The sequence below is a fragment of the Frankliniella occidentalis genome, unplaced genomic scaffold (assembly GCF_000697945.3).
Source record: "Frankliniella occidentalis isolate FOCC.00 unplaced genomic scaffold, Focc_3.1 Scaffold97, whole genome shotgun sequence".
In the NCBI taxonomy this organism is placed as follows: Eukaryota; Metazoa; Arthropoda; class Insecta; order Thysanoptera; family Thripidae; genus Frankliniella; species Frankliniella occidentalis.
Genome location: NW_026267226.1, coordinates 433,222 through 449,826, shown reverse-complemented (window position 1 = coordinate 449,826; position 16,605 = coordinate 433,222). Strand labels below are relative to the sequence as shown.

At 42.2% G+C, this 16,605-nt stretch overlaps 2 protein-coding genes across 4 annotated transcripts in view; one reads left to right on the top strand and one right to left on the bottom strand.

Moving 5' to 3' along the window:
- Positions 1-98: 98 nt before the first annotated feature.
- On the top strand, positions 99-3,551 carry LOC113205373 (Golgi to ER traffic protein 4 homolog). The gene is made up of 8 exons (XM_052269635.1): positions 99-361; positions 721-799; positions 880-974; positions 1,344-1,486; positions 1,568-1,706; positions 1,799-1,939; positions 2,041-2,186; positions 2,273-3,551. Exons 1-8 carry the CDS (start codon positions 249-251, stop codon positions 2,398-2,400), a joined length of 984 nt encoding a protein of 327 aa, XP_052125595.1. The 5' UTR covers positions 99-248; the 3' UTR covers positions 2,401-3,551.
- Positions 3,552-3,879: 328 nt separating this feature from the next.
- Positions 3,880-16,605, bottom strand: part of LOC113205353 (monocarboxylate transporter 14-like) — a 37,890-nt gene continuing 25,164 nt past the window's right edge. Inside the window, exons 1-13 of one of the 3 annotated variants that reach the window (XM_026420940.2) lie at positions 15,500-15,665; positions 10,928-11,284; positions 10,128-10,371; positions 9,802-10,030; positions 9,437-9,717; positions 9,084-9,356; positions 8,849-9,008; positions 8,627-8,735; positions 7,922-8,551; positions 7,723-7,838; positions 7,532-7,643; positions 7,144-7,432; positions 3,880-7,039 (exon numbers count right to left, since the gene is read on the bottom strand). In XM_026420940.2, the coding sequence (XP_026276725.1) occupies positions 6,771-7,039; positions 7,144-7,432; positions 7,532-7,643; positions 7,723-7,838; positions 7,922-8,551; positions 8,627-8,735; positions 8,849-9,008; positions 9,084-9,356; positions 9,437-9,717; positions 9,802-10,030; positions 10,128-10,371; positions 10,928-11,284; positions 15,500-15,517 (3,087 nt within the window). In that variant the 5' untranslated portion in view covers positions 15,518-15,665 and the 3' untranslated portion in view covers positions 3,880-6,770. Of the gene's footprint in view, positions 7,040-7,143; positions 7,433-7,531; positions 7,644-7,722; positions 7,839-7,921; positions 8,552-8,626; positions 8,736-8,848; positions 9,009-9,083; positions 9,357-9,436; positions 9,718-9,801; positions 10,031-10,127; positions 10,372-10,501; positions 10,845-10,927; positions 11,285-15,499; positions 15,666-16,605 lie in introns of those variants that run through there. The other 2 variants (XM_026420941.2, XM_052269630.1) reach the window with 2 other exon arrangements.

Genomic DNA, 16,605 nt, shown 5'->3' with positions numbered 1-16,605 from the left:
GAAAAGCAACAAAAATGGAGGAAGAACTATTTGCAGGTCATGGGCTGTATTTGCACATCAAAATAGTGAGTGCGCAGTGTTTGGGGGCGCAGACAGCCAGCTGCAGTCAGCGTTCGGCATTTGTGTGGGTGGGGAGAATAAATGGAGAAGATTTTTGGGATTTATGTTTAGTTTTCTGGTGATGATTTTGATTGAAACTCATACCGTTTGTGTCATTCACGTCTATTCTTCAAAACGCGAGTTCTACCATGGCTGCAAGGAGATCCGGAGGAGTGCAGAGAGTCTTAGATAAATTGGAGGCGTCTGTAAGCGCTGGCAATTTCTATGAAGCACATCAGATGTATAGAACTCTCTATTTTAGGTGAGCAAGTCATTTAAAGGTTAAGCACTAGGAAGAGTTTCCCTTTGTTTACCTTATACACTCGTCTTTGGCTATCATCAATGTTTCATGGTCAAAACTTGATGAAAATTGTGGTGAAAGTTGTGGTACCTACATAACTGAGAGGTTATATTTCGATGGTTCTACGTCGGTTTTCATTCAAATAATTTTTGATATGGTTTAGTTGTCAACCCCGCATTTGTTCAAAAAATTTCTGTCTGAAAACCTTCACATTTTTTATTTTTCATATTTATTTCCTTTCTAAAGTTTATCAAAGACATTTTTGCCAACCCCTTGACATTCTACACTATGATTCTACACATGATTTCCATTTGGACCAGGTACTCAATGCAAGAAAAGTATAAAGAACTGCTGGAACTTCTCTACAGTGGATCTAAACTTCTCCTTCAAAACAAGCAGGTACATGTTTACTATTATTCCTGTGCTGGGCCTACAACTCCTTGTTTTTAAAAATTCTGATCATTACAAATATATTGCAGCTGACAAGTGGCGCTGATCTATGCAATCTTTTTGTTGATGTACTTCAAAAATCATCAGAACCTGTGACAGAAGAACTTGTTCAGAAGTTGTCAGAGTTAGTATCATTTTTGACCGTTAGACTATGCGTAAATTTGTAAAGCTTTCCTGTAACTCAATACAGTACTGTTGCTTTTTGAGTTTGAAAGTTAACATTTAAATTGCAACTGTGGAACCTGCTGAGCTTTAATAGGTTTCATGTCTAACATTCAATGAGCTATTTAGCCGATACGAAATCGGCAGGAAGAAGAAGCCGTGGAGCCAAACAAACATTCAATTGTTCTGGTTTAAAGCAGACGAATTCATGGAACAATTGAATGTTTGTTTGGCTCCACGGCTTCTTCTTCCTGCCGATTTCGTATCGGCTAAATAGCTCATTTGTTCTTTTTCTTAATTCACACCATCATTTTTTAAAAAAAAATTTTAGACTCTATGGGTTAATTGGTCCAAATGTGCCCGAAAGAGACACTTTTCTCGCTAATGCAATGCGATGGTCTGCCAAGGGCTCACCTGAATATAAGACTGGCCATCCGCTACTTCATAAAGCGGTAGCTCAAACATCCTGGAGAGGTAACAAGTTTCATTTGCTGAGCATTGTAGGTGTCACAGCACCTTCCAAGGCAAAGTTTAACATTTTCTTTCATGTTTCAGAAAAGAATTATGTAGTTGCTAGGTACCACTTTTTGCATTCTAATGATGGATCAAGCTTTGCCATGATGCTGGTTGAAATACATACAAGGCAAGGATATCCGAGTGAAGTGGATCTTTTTATTACTCAAGTGGTTCTTCAGTAAGTATAAAATGCCGTAATACCTCTCATCTTGTGGCTGAAATTGGATTAATCATTAATCCCCCCCCCCCTTTCCCCCCTCTCTCTCCAAGGTACTTATGTCTTCAAAATAAAACCACTGCTTTTGATGCATTTCACTGGTACACATTGAAACATCCTAATATTAAGTCTGGGCCACCATATCTTTTGCCTCTTTTGAATTTTATCTGGTTCCTCTTAAAAGCTATAGAAAGGTAAATAAATCCTTATAAACTATTCTCATCAATATTTTCAGTAAATCATCTACTACCTAATCTGTCATTTTGTCTAATATCTACTCTTCCCCTTTTCTTAGTGGAAAGCTACCGGTGTTCACATTACTTTGTAAAAAGTACAAACCAAGTATTGACAGAGACCCTACCTACAACAGTTACTTGAACAAAATAGCCCAGATTTTCTTTGGTCTTCCACCTCAGAGACCCAGAAATCAAGGATTATTTGGTATGAACCTATTTTGTCTCTTATGTAGTAGATCAACTCTAACAAAATTCTCATCCACCCTCCTTTTTCTTTTTTTAAATCTTTAGGTAACCTTATGCAGTTATTCAATGATGCTGGCCATGATTCAGACTCAGATCATGAAGATTCATCTTCTAGAGCTAGCCTTACACAGAATAGGAGCAGCCAGAAGATGGAAACTGAAGATTTGGACTGATCATTTTTGTTAATGTGAGTAAAAATTGGAGTTGGGATAAATATCAGGTTAAGGGCTGTGACCGTTTTGTGGCTGGTCAGATGGGTCATAAACACTTTCTTCATCTCTCTGTATTCTTTGTTAATGAACAGTTGATCTATTAGGAAATAAATTTCTTAAGTAATAGGTTCTAAATTAATTATCCATCCAAAAAGATGTATATACGTGTCTGCATGCATTGTAGTTGAAAATGACAACCAAGGACTCTATGCCAAAACTTCTCCAAACATGTGAATGTCTCTCATTCTTAAGCCTACTAAAACTAATTTCTCTTGGGCTTGTGCACTTCCACTGCTGACATCCATTGAGGCAAAAACTGAAGGTAGTAGAGTAAAGTCTATCTCCATTGGTTTACAATTGGGCTTGTCAGGCACTAGGACTAGGGATCTTACTTTGTTTAGCATTTAGAATATGTGATGAATGCTGGTGTGATTTTCTTCAAGCTGTTAATTATTTTAATCATATTTTTATTGTTTTACTAAAAGTTCTGTTATTGTTTTTCTATTGTCATACTATTGTCCAGAGTCTTTTTCTATTTCCCTCTTCTTTTTAAAATAAAAATAGATGATTGAGTGAATACTGAGGGTTGGCCTCAGGCACTTCAAGCCAGGAGAAAGATGATAATGTCATTAAAAGGAACTTTGTGTGTTTAATTCACATTATCTTTCAATACCAGGCATCACCTGTACATAATTTTTATGTAAAGTTTATTTTTTGTTTTTGCTTGCCATTTTTAATAGTCAAGTTGTTTTTTTTTCTGTTTTTTTTTTCTTTTTCTGAAGAAATTACATTAAAGTCTGCTTACTCTTCAAGATTGGACTTAAAATGAATGCTTCCTTACCCACCTTGCTGCGTAAACAAGTTGCCTTTGGCGCTTTAAACCAGTTTTGGAAAATTACTTTCTTTTTAGAGACCAAGCAGCCTTTGTCACCTCTTACACAAACCAAACCAACTGGTAACTGTGTAGTGGTTAGCATCTATTATTCAATGCAAGAGAAATGCATAGGAACTTTTCTTTTAAATGTAACAATTTGCAACTGTTCATGATTTTGATATATTTAACCTGTATAGTTAATTGTTATTTATTTTGTAATACACTTTTTCTCTAAGGATTTAATGTTTCAAAGTTTTTGACCGTGTATGCATGTCACATTTATACACTTTTCCTTTCTTCTGAAAAATGAGTTCATGTCATTGCTCAAGAGAATCCTTTCTTCTGAAAAATGAGTTCATGTCATTGCTCAAGAGAAAACTTTCAGTTTAGGGTGTTGCAGTGTAAGGTTTTCTGGAAGAATGTATGTTTGAGATTTATCTGACGTATTATTCACATAAATATATTCCTCAAAAGTTTAAGCTTGTGGCAATCCTTCAGTCTACTTTACAATCACAGAACCAAATTTGGTTCTAGGATTCAGTGTCATAAATAATCTGAGGTGCAGGTTCATTGGTTTAGTCCTATATTTCAATTTGAAAAACCTAGAGCTTAGTTTACAGGGAAATTCCAGTCTCAAATATAAATGAGGTGGAACACCCAATTTGTTTTAATAACAGATGCATTGGGAAAGAAACAAATTCCAAAGTCTAAAATTTATGAAACCTAAAACAGCATTAGATACAAATATATTTTTAATTTCAATAACAAAACATTTCTTCCTTACAGACAGCCAATACCAATACCCTTACAGTCAGTCAGTTCTCATCTTGGTCTGGCACCAAGGGGTTTCTCACTTCAGATTGGGGGTGTACACCGACTTCAGTCAAAGTCAAATCTAATTTTATTCATGTATGCCAATAATAACTCAATTTTGACAGTTTTTTTTTTTTTTTTTGGGGGGGGGGGGGTTACTTTTAGAATGGAATGAACTTTCTTGGTACTGTTCATACACAGCTTATGGCTATGAAATAAAATGATGAAATTATTAGATAGAAATTACTAATGTATGCGATCATTAAGTAATAGTATGCCTCTATTTCAATTACCTGAATTGGAGTTTTGGCTGCTTTTCACCCTTAATGATCTAGTTCCATATATTGTTACTTTTTAACTTTTAATTTAATTTTTTTTGAGACTTTTGTGGAAGTGTACACCTTTACAACTTTTCAAAGTTAGTATACCCCTTAGTCTGGCACTCAGCTCAGCACATCTCTCCGCTACATATTGCATGATTTCAAGATAAAAGTATACATGGGAATTAAAATGACACCTAATGGCAGATTATTGCCATGATAACACATACTGCTACCTATCATCCTATTCATTGGGTTAAAACTGTATTGCACCCTGTCATTTTAAAAGCATTTACAAGTGATGCATTATGTGGAACATTTACACACTCTGGCCAGGACAAACAATACCTTTATTGACTGCACTAGGGCAAAGGTCATATTTCCATAATACAGAAACCATATTTACACATTACTTTTGAGATCAAAGCTAATGGATTGATTTGAACATTTAAAGATTTGTTACTTAACAAAAAAACACAAAACAAGATTTTTCACAGAAAATACCTTTTGTTTGCCTTAGATTTACAAGAGGTAATTTTCATGTGAAGTTACCCCATAAAGAACTGAAAAACATGACTAGGGGATGAAACCTTTTAAAAACTTGTTAAAATTGGCTACAAATTTAAGATTACACAAGTTAATTAACAAAGGGAAAAGAAATATATTGCACCTATGTGGAAGAAATATAGAGGAAGACAAAGACAAAAGAATGAGGAAGCGCACCTCATGTGATTGAGTGGTAAACTCTAATTTTTTATAAACTTCCCACTTTGTACTGCCACACACAGCCTAGTCCAGTTTGGAGCAAGATTATTGCAATGTAGAAAACAATTTGACTGTAAAAGTAGATTTATATGATTGCATAATCCGACAAGATTTAGTTGTCTACATAGCATAAAGGCACTAAGTGAGAATCAGTAAATCCCCAACATGAGTATTTCTTCAACGTAGAGGATCAATAAAAAAAGGGACCCAAAGCATAAACCAATTACAATGGTGCTCACTGTAACATACACATTTCAGTTCTTGATGGCATTGGTCCAGAATCATACAAATCTACTTGACAAAAAGGAAATCAAAAAGCTTCAGAACATCTAATTACTGCTTTAGAGAGTGGTTGTAAAGAGACTAAATCCGAAATCTTGCGCTAATCATCCATGAGGACACAAATGAAACAAATTACACATAGAAGTTATCAAGATCTGATTGTTGAGACATCGACATCTATGAAAAGAGGCAAAGGGTTATCAAAGATACACAGGAAAGATAAGATCAAAATTACTTATGAAATTACCTAGTCAAAGCAATCACGAGGAAAGGAGCAATGACTAGGGAAATTACTATCACAGTATTGATATATATATATTATATACGTACTACTAAAGTATGTTCAAACCCCAAATGGCGATTAGAAGTTCATTAAATTAAAAATGCCAAGGAGAGGGGATTTGGTACACTAATACTGCACTACAAATAACGAAGGGTGTTACCATGATGATTCACATATTGCTTAAAATTAAAGGTACAGAAGAACCAGCAGTCCATTTCAATTTCACTATCTACTTATCAAATAAACTGAAATTACTACTTATGCATTCCTTGGCTTATTAAACTAAGTACCAAATATCAAAGAGAAATTGCAATCTTCAAATAATGTTGTAAACCTTGCATTAAAATCTCACATCATTGGTGTTGACAGGGAATTATTAATAAGAAAACGAATGGAATAATACATAGGGTCACTATTGTTTTAACTTTGATCCCCGATGGAAATACTTCACTAGTTGGTTGTCAACATCCAAATCCCCAGCAAACCTAATCTACAATCAGTTCAATCACCCGACAGATAATGGTCATGTGCATTGTTTGATTCTTAGGCCAAAACACACAGCATATTTGGCAATATGCTTGTAAAACCTCTGAAACTAATGCACCAGAGCATCTGATTTTACATTCTAATAAACCACTCATCAGAACAACTGTACCTTTTCTGCTATGTACTATATAAACATTACGTAACAACTTTGTATCAACTAACTAAATCGTTCTTTGGTGTAAAAACTGACAAAATGTCAAAGACAGAGAGAAATCAATTTGAATAGGAATTGAAGGGTACACTCACTCATGTCTTGAACACATCATAAATTATCACAAAACAACATTTAACACATAATGGAAGCTTCCACTTGTTCTAATGTGAGAAATAGTAAATTTACTAGTATAAAAAATCTGCTTGAAGAAAATCTCACGTGTTCTATACAAATATATAACATTAATAATAATTTAAAATGGAGATCTTCTATCTCTCCTGAGAATTTGATTACTTAGACAGCTCGTAAATTTGTGGCAGGTTTTGGCTTTCCAGAGCGTGTACAGCATACAAAGATTTTCCTGAGAACAGATGAACTGCTACCATCATTTATGGTTGGTGTTATAAAAGTAGATGTGTTCTTTTGTAAATACCATTTTTGTTTCAAACTACGATATATCTCTAATGCAGGTAAAACTAAAAGTAGAAGGCCGGAAATAGCAATAAATAATCCTGCCAAGTAGAATGAGAGGTCATACTTTCCACTTAAATCATAAAAATAACCTGAAAGAAACAAAGAAGAATTTAAAATACAGAGTACAAAATTGAAATGTCATCAAAAATTGAACTGGTAGTTATATATCTATATAGACATTTTAGCTACTTACCAGCCATTGGAGGACCAACAAGGTTTGCTATGCCTTGAACAAGGAGGAGAAGACCATATGCATTGGTAAATCGTTCAATGGAAATAAGTTCAACAAGAATGATTGATGTGAGAGAATAGTTAGCAGCTATTAAAAGTCCAAATCCACCAGAAACAACACTCAACAATCTATAGCTATAAACAGTCAAGGAGGGAATGAGGGCTACAACCAAGCCACAACCTCCCATGCAACCTGCATAGACAAGTCCTGGGTTTGCCCAAGGTCTGTCACCCATCCAGCCCAGAACAATCTGGAAATGAGATAAACCAGTAGATAAGATAAAATTTGCCCACGCTTTTGAAATCTCCTTAATTAACAAGAAAAAAAAATTGAAGAGGAAAGTACTTACTTCTCCAATCATGTTCATAATTCCAATCACACTGAATAGGAATGATGCATCTTCTTCTGTGTAATCAAATTGAATGGCATTGTCCATCAGGTACACGTAAGGAACATCATACCTACAAAAATATTAAGAGCTTAGATCTTTAAAATTGGTCAGGAAAAAAAAAAAGACAGCTTAATTTAAAATTTACTTACCATGCATACAGTAAAAAATTTGATAGGGCAAAGAGAGAAAAACGCATATCCAAAAAATGTGAGAAGTCAAGCATGTCAGCTAAGACATACCATAATTCCCACAAACCAGCATACCACTGTGAATCATACAAACATTTATAACATTTATAATGTAGTTACGGTAAATATAACTTTACTCAAAATTTGATCAATTACAAACCTCATCCTTTTCCTTGGCAATAGTCGTCATCGAATTTCGGTAAATGTCGGGACAAGAAGAGGCACGAAGACGATATCGGTTTATGTTCAGCATTGCTCCTCGGTATGTTAAGGAATGTCTGTGTACTCGTAAGTCTCGTAAATATGATGTTGGTAGTTTACGAACTTGTTGATTTTCGCTATCCACAGGTAAAGAAGACCGATGGGCTAGTCCATTACCAATGCCATTAGGAATATTTTTTTCAAACACCAAATCAACATTATTATTCAAAACAGCTTTTGTTGTCAGCTCAGGTATGTTAGCATTCAGTACATTATCTTCAGTTATTGATTGAACTCCATTGCAGCTTGCTACAGGACAATTTATGTTTTCAATTTTAAGTCCATTCTTCTTTATGTATTCTAAATTTGGTTCTAAATGAACAGATTTGGTCTCAAGTTTGTCTGAGCAATTTTCTTCAGCCTCTTCTTTAGTATTTTCAACATTTAACGTATCTGTCTCCTGTGTATCATCAAAATTATTAAGAAGCTGTGTTATACAATCAGCCTTGTTTTCATCCTCTAAATCACGCGCAATATCTTTGATGATTTCTTGATTTTCATCAGGGGGTTCTAAAATAGCACGATAAACCTGAAAAATAGAAAAATAATAACAGTTTTGCTACATGTGGGAGACCTTCAATGAAATATTTTGCCTAGTACCAACCCTTTCAACTGGATGAATTTCAATCACTTGATGTTGAGAATCGTTTAGGCGTCCAGAGTCACTAAAACTACGAGATGCCAGCAAGTTAGGGTAGTTGTGTTGCAAAATTCTAGGGGGAGAAAAAAACATTTTTGATGTATGATAGTGGGAAGCAAATTAAAACCTTAACATGTTTAAGTATTCAAATCTCAACATGGAAAAAGCAGCACAACTTAGACTTACTTGTAAATTTGACTATTTGTGCTTAGTAATTCTAAAACTTCAATAGGTACTTTCTCTTTATTTCTCACAAAAGTAGGCAAATTAACAAGTGAACTGCACATCCGAGACGCCGGATCAACATTTACTGCATTTCCATCCCCATATTGGAATGCTGCTGTACCTTTATTGAACAAGAAAAATATCTTAACAAATGTTTAATGGGATTTTTTAGTGTGTAATGCACTGTGAAGTTTACCTGGTGTCTTTAAGAGCTTGCGTAGCTGTTCAACATCACAAATGTAAGGTGATATGCCATTGGACATTGTGTCAGCACTAGACCCATTGGTGCGACCAGATTTAATTGAGCTTCCAGCATGGTGTAACTTTCTCCTGTGTCTCCGAGCACCTCTTTCCAATTTAGCTTTCTTAGCGCGCTCGGCACGAGACCGAGTTGTCCATTCTAAATCTCTCATTAGTGCTCCACAAACACAAAGATTTAAAAGAAGCCCAGCTAGAATAAGCACTGTCCCTGATGGAAAAATAAAGGACCATCAGTTCATACAATTCTAAAGTGAAAATGTATCTGAAGAAAGAAAATTAATTTCTTACCTCTCCATCCATATTCTTTTAAAAGCTTTTGAGTTAAAGGTGCAAACACAAAAGTGCCAATGCCTGAGCCACAAACTGACAGACCAGTAGCCAAAGAACGCTTGCTGTCAAAGTAATATGCAACAATAACAACTGCTGCCACATAGCATAAAGATAGGCCGAATCCAGCAATAACACCAAAAGTAAGGAACAACATCTCCAAAGAATTTGTAAAAGACGATGCAACAAAGCCTGCCGATGCTAGAAGGGCGCCAGCAATTGTGACGCGACGACACCCATACCTAATGAGAAAATTTATTCTTGAAATGAGCTTGTTACACAAATAGGCAATAAAGACACAAAAAAGAGAAAGATTTTCGTAATACCTGTCTGTTAAAAAACTTGCAACTGGCCCGGACAAGAGTGGCATTGCCATGAAGAGAGATCCAATCCATGATGTGTATGCTTTTCCCTCATTAAAATAATTGAGAAATTCAACATAAAGAACCCCAAAAGAAAAAGTTATCCCATCAGCGATTAAATTAACCATAAAAGAGGCCGCAACAACCACCCAACCCCAGCCACCATCTGGGCGACTTGGTTCGGAAAATTTTTCTGTGGGGAAAAGATGAAGGACATGTAAATAGTACTTATATAATACCTCAATTTTCAAGTTTGGACAATAAATTAGGTAAGGAAGTACAAGTTTTACCTAAAGAAGAATCATCATCAGAAGAGGAACTGCTACTACTACTACTGCTTGAACTACTGCTGGTTGAACTGCTGTTGCTGTTGCCTCCTTCATTTCCACTGGTATCACTGGAGCGCGAGGTGATTGACACACTTGGGCTGGCACACTGGTCATGGTGTTGCGAATACTGGTTCCTTCCGCATGGTTGACCACCGTCATCCTTATTTGTTCCACCTTCCCAAGAGTGGATATTTTTCTCTTCCTCCTATATCAACATGGATCTAACATTATTTTGGTCCAAATAACTTGATACACTTCACAACATCTAAGTCCATTTAAAACTTGTTACTTAAAGATAATTAAACTAAAATTCTATTTAAGAAAAGAACACTCACAAAAAGTAACGGAAGCTAAGGCTCTAACAGCAGCATGGCTAGCAGCTAGCACATTAACTGTCAAGCACTCTACTAAGTCATCTTCCTATCAGATAGATAAGCTTGGCTGGTCCCTCACCCCTCAAACACCCGAAAGGATACTTTTTGATTCCAAATAATCAGATTAGCCATTTAATAGGCGCAATAAAAACCTCGGCTTTCTTTCACAAGCAAACGACAAAATAACGTCCGAAACACAAGAGAAACAAATGTGACGACCAGCTTGACAAGCGTCGCGACAAAGTCCCATTAGCAGCCTCTAAATCACGAAGAGGCCGAAAGCTGTTATCACTCTAGGGGCCGAAGCGAGGCACTGACCGCGGTACAATCGGCTGCTCCCGCCACTGAGTCTATGCTATCTAGCGACACGTCGACAATCGAGCCTACCTGCTTCTCGAACTGCACGTGGAGGCGGCCCGCCCTGCCGGGCGGATGCGGGGGCGGCTGCAGGCCTGCGCCGGCACGGACTGCGTCGGGGGCGGTCACTGAGGCCACTGGGGCCACTGGGGCGGTCACTGGGAGGGGGGCAAGCGTGCGGGCGAAAGCGGGGGCGGGGGCATTCAATGCCAAGTGTTTATGTGCCGAGTCCTCGTCGGCTGCCCCTTCACTAGAGAACATGTCATCCATTCTTGCAGGTCCCGTCGGAACCGCCGACTCGGTGTGGGGCCCAGCCTCAACAGTGGGCGGGGCGGGGCTGGGGGCGCAGCGCGGTGGCGGCACTTCAGATCCTCCATGCGTGGACACCTGCAACACGGAGAGCAAACGAGGCAGCGTTAGCGTCAGCGAGTCCTGTCGTCCTCCTGTCTCGGCGCGGCCCGCCCGAGGCCCGCCCGGTCCGGAGCGCCTGCAAGACGCGGCCCCGGCAACCTGAACGCATACCTGCGCGCGCGCTGCCTACCTCCCAGGCGCTCCGGAGCGTCCCGCGCCGCGCCGCCGGGGAGCCGCCCAGCCTGGCGCCGGTAAAGAGGAGAAGAGAAAAACACGGTCGACGAAAACAGAAAATGAGGGGCCAGGCAGACGTTCCTCACGGGCGGCAAACTTTCTTCTTCGCAAACGACGGAGTGGCGGCGGCGTTGCAGCACGGGGGCCCATAGTGCTCCCCCTGTTCAAGGTCGAGGGGGAAAGTGGAGGGGGAGGGGTACATGTCGGCTTAATTGTGCCCTTGTCTCAAGTCACCTCTTCCAGAGCCCCCTCCCGCCCCTCCCCCCGCTCCTTCTCGGAGTGTCACTGAAAGAGTAATGGCGACCCAGCCTCGCGCGGACTCCACGGCGGTGAGAAAAGTGCGGAGCTCGGAGGTCGCAAGGCTACAAACATAGTGGATTGGATTTGCTAGAGAGCGTTCCGAAACGTTGAGGGATTCCAAGAAAAATCTCCAGTAATTCCCACACTTGGTCTTATATATACGTCCCCATTAATAGTGCATCACATTCAAGATTGCTGGGCGGCCGCTACGTCACGACTGCCTTGCTGCCCAGCGAAGCCTGCATTCCGCCAGGCTTTGCACTTTCGGACTATCTCTCTTCCAGTCTAATAGATTTCGCGGACCCATAAAAAAGTGCGGGAAATGGACCGACCATCTTTGCCCTATGAATGGGCCTAGAGGAAAATGAGGCCATAAAAGCACTGCCCAAATTATATGACAGTGCATCGTCACGCGCTTGCCAGGGAGTCAAACTCGAGGGGCAGGGAGGGTAGGAGGGGCCTGAAAGGACTTCCAGTGGAGAGAACAGTGTTTACTTTGGGTAATGGGGGACGAGGCGCCTTCTGCTCGACGGCATCTATTCATCCCTGGAAGCACGTTGCACGCCCCACTGTAAAGCGGGGAGTCAGAGTTCCTCGATTGGGACAAGAAACATATGGCAGTAGAAATTCAATGCTTAACAGTGTTTGCAAGAGCGCAAGTGCCAGGTTTTATTGGCGTACCTTCAATAATAAAACCTGGCAGAACTTTGGGATGAATTCTTTAAGAAAAAACTCGTGCGACGCGCACTTTGTCAAAGGGGAAGGCCAAGAGCGCGACCTCCATTTGGCATTCTCTCCCACGGCCTCCTCACCACGTATCACGTATATACCCCCATGAAATACCGCCCCCATTTCGGCCGCTCCAGCAGCCGCTCCCCAGCCGTCTATCCACCTCAGGGCCGCAGGGCCCGCGGGGACATCCCGACGTACGCCCAGGCCGCTCCGGCTGGCCATACGGCCCTACGGCCACGTGCGGCCCGGGTGGCGTGGTCCATGCGCCCGCGGGCCAGCCTCCCACGTGGACCACCACGGAGGATTAATGAGCAGCGACCAACACAAAGCACTGCAGCTATGGGCGATTCCCTCTCCCACTGTGCAAAAAAAGTAGTTTTAAAGGTTTACAGGGAAATTTCCCTTGACGCTACTTGTAAAAATTTCAATATGTAATCGTAAAAGTTCATGCAGTACGTATCGAATTACAATGCATTGGCGAGTAAAAAATGTGCTCTGGTCCGGGTAAATTCACAACTTACTTTGTAATTCGAGTTTGCAAAAATTGTGAAAATGTGCGACAGTATTTTCCACAATGCCCGTCTCTCCCCTTATGGCGCGCGGCATGGAGATGAACGATTACACTGAAAATCCAATAAAGAGGGTGCGAATGCCACTCACTTGGATTTATAGAGTAACGACGTAGTGTCATTAGTTTTCAATGGTGCAAAATGCACATGATAAGCCCTCACTCGCCATAGCTCGTTAAGGGTCCAGCTTCGTGACAAACTCGCTAAAATTTTGGGAAAACTAGCGCCAAACTTGCGCTAGACTCGCATCCTGCTCGCACCCAACTCGCTTCAACTCGTTGTACACCTATATTGGGAGTGGGGGACCCTTTCGATCCGATGAGCCCATTGAGGCGAGAAACGGTCAGGAAATATTATTCGCACTGCAGACAACAAGCTGCCGAAAGCTGCCGATGGCATTCCCCCTGCAAGAAGCGCGCGGGGCCGGAGTCGCGGGCTTCCTAGTCAGATAGGAGGAGAGCAGAAAAGCAAAAGCAAGTGCCGCGCGCGCTGTTGCGGGACAACGACTCTTCCTTGACCTACATTCCGAGATGAGAGCGACGAGGATTGGATGACAAGTCCGCAGCATCCTCGCCTCGGCCGCGCGATGCAGGGGACCCATGGACCATAAAGGCCTCTGGCCGCGGGGGGTGGCAGTGAGACGAGAGGAAGTGGAGTGGAATCGATAAGTAAAAATGCGCGCAGTAAGTAATTAATTTCCACAGATCGAGATCGAAGCACGAGTGTGCTGTACCTGTACAGTAGCGCCGTTTCATCCCATGCCGCTGCGGCCTTCTCCAACTAATTTTGAAATGGCTTTTTTTTCTTTTCTTTTTGCAGTCGGTTTACTGCGAGCACATATTTATTATATGCGTCGCCATATGCCTCCTCGTTGATAACGCGATAATCGACGAATCGCAATAAACTCGTTTCTTGGAAGAAAATCTCCCCCGCTTATATACTTTTGACTTGAGGCGACAACGCCAACGACCGCGCCTGACGTGTGGATGGTCGTCTACATATCTGCACGTCGCCCGCACGAACGAGCGCAGATAGACACACACACAGCAGACAGCTATAGACGCACACATGACATGAGGAGAAGTGAAGGAACGGAGCGATTGCATGGCGATGTCGCGTATCAGCGATAATAAATGCGAAACAACGAAAAATCCTGCAAGGGTCGAGGCAAGGGTCAAGCAGCTTCATTCTAACGGACGCGGTTATGGTCGCTTCTGCCGTGCTCACCGACGACGACAAACAAAGCATGTAACAACTGCGTCGCGCGTCGCATCTCGTCCAGCAGCGTCAAGGCACGCCTGAAAGGTCTATAAGGCCGGCCCTGCAGGCACAGGCCCAGGGCCGGCAGCGCCCAGCCCTGGTAAATAAATAAATAATGGCACGGCCTCGGGCACAGCGTGGTGGCAAACAAGCACGGCTTGGCTTGAATCGCAAAATCGTGAAATTTGCGCAGTGCGACGCACTTGGCAAAAGAAAACGCTTTTAAAATATCAAACGCCCTCGCGCACACTGTAAAGAAAATTATCGTGATTTTACGACATTTTCTCGGTTAATTTTCTATTACGAAAACTTCGTTTCTAACAAATTACGATACATTGTTATTTTACGAATTCGCTTTGTAAAATCCCAAGCTCTAACTAAAGGGTATGAAAATTGTAAATATTTTAGTCAAATTTTGTGTCTTACGACCCCAAAAATTGCATTCGTTACGAAATGTATTCGTTACTTTACGAAATGTTTTCGTAAATTGGCACTTACGAAATATTTTCGTAAATTAATTTTTACGAAGCATTTCGTATCTTATTTTTTCGTAAAATCACGAAAACGTTTTACAGTGGCATCTTTTTCTTCTTCAAAACTCGCGCAAAAAGTAATGTTGACGTACTTTCGTAATGACGTTTCTTCGAAGCCAAAAGTCAATACCAGGTGGTTGGTTCGCAGCGCCGTCCATTGAACCACATGGTACACATTTTTTATTTTGATTGTCTCCATAAACACGCAGAAGAGGATAACGACTACAGCGCAGCACAGAAGTAATTTTGGGTATTTGAAGATTTGCAATCCCCTTTCGTATGCACAGGCACAGTGGTAGAGATTTGTAGTGCCTATGATTTAATCATGGTGTCACTCAGAAAGTGTGCCCGTCATTTGCAGTTACCAAACTGCCAGCCTATGTAAGCTCTTATGGCGCCTGGTGGGTAGGCAACATCTTGCCTGCAGTGCATGTGTGTACTGCGGGGTGGCCTACCCCGAGTTTCGCAGGCGCCAAGCTCCAAGCCCCCGGTACTTTGCCGAATAAAATCGGAGGGTATCTTCCCCACAAAGTGGTCATGCCGCACTCAATGTGTAATATCTTTTTAAAGCACGTTCGGCATATATGTATAACACACCCTCACCTGAATTCACTGTCACTTACTAGCATTAAAACCGTCATTTTCAGAAACAGGCACCGGCCCCACACTATTTTTCGCCCGATACGACTGCACTCTACGCATCGCGCGTCCCCGTATGAGGGGGTGGGCCGGACGACGACGACGGGAGCGCCGCGGTCAGTGTATCAGGCCCTTCAGAGGAGACGACACACACAGCTAGCGCGCGAGAGGGAACACGACGTACTGCACCATCAGCAGCAGCCTGAGTCGAGCGGGCGGGCCGAGCAGAGCGGGGCAGAGCAGGGCAGGGCGGGGTAGGGCGGGGCAGAGCGGGGCAGAGCGGGTCAGGGCGGGACAGAGCGGGGCAGAGCGGGACAGAGCGCCACATACGAGAAGAAAGGCGGGGCGGGGCGTGGGAGCCTTATCACGGTTCGCCCGGCCCCGGCCCGGCATGGGGGGAGCGTCCCGTTGTTGGCGGGAACGGAACGGACTATACTCACAATAATTTTCGGTTTTGGGCGCGCGGCGGCGGGGCGGCGTGGCCTGGTGGGCTGCGGTCCGAGTCCAAACGCCCGCTCCATACCCCATCCCCCCGGGCCGCCGCCGCCACGCGCCAGCAGAGCCGCGCGACCCGGCCGGACCCACAATCTGTGCCGCTCCCGGGGGCCCCGTGGGACCACGCACGGAGCGGCGGGCTCGAGCAAGAGCATATTAGCTTGCACGGGGAGAGGGGAAGATGACCGGTCATTCATCGAGAGAGCCGAGCGAGATAACGAGCAGCCTTGCGCGGCCCGCTGCTGGACATCGCAGCCTTCATTCCGAGAAGAAAATTACTGTCGCGAAGAACGCTTCCGGCCCGACCCGCACTGCGCTAGGATATATCGGCTGCAACAGCGCGACCGGCGGGCCGCGCTAAAAGGGAGCGGAGCAAGAGAGCGAGACAGTGAGAGAACGAGGAAGAGAGTGAGAGAGCGAGAGAGAGCGAGAGCGAGCGAGGGAGAGAGAAAAGAGCGAGAAAGAGGAGTTAGAGAGCAAGGCCACTTTCATCGGGCAGGACATGCAAGAGAATCGTGTTTCATTTGATTTTTTCCCCCACATACTACATACATCCACCTCTTTTATTGTTTTAAAACAATAGTTTTTGAGGTCA

Coding starts and splice junctions, on each gene's coding strand:
- LOC113205373 (XM_052269635.1), top strand. CDS start 249: ATGGCTGCAAGGAGATCCGGAGGAGTGCAGAGAGTCTTAGATAAATTG. Junction 362..720: donor TATAGAACTCTCTATTTTAG/GTGAGCAAGTCA, acceptor CATTTGGACCAG/GTACTCAATGCAAGAAAAGT. Junction 975..1,343: donor CTTGTTCAGAAGTTGTCAGA/GTTAGTATCATT, acceptor AAAAAATTTTAG/ACTCTATGGGTTAATTGGTC.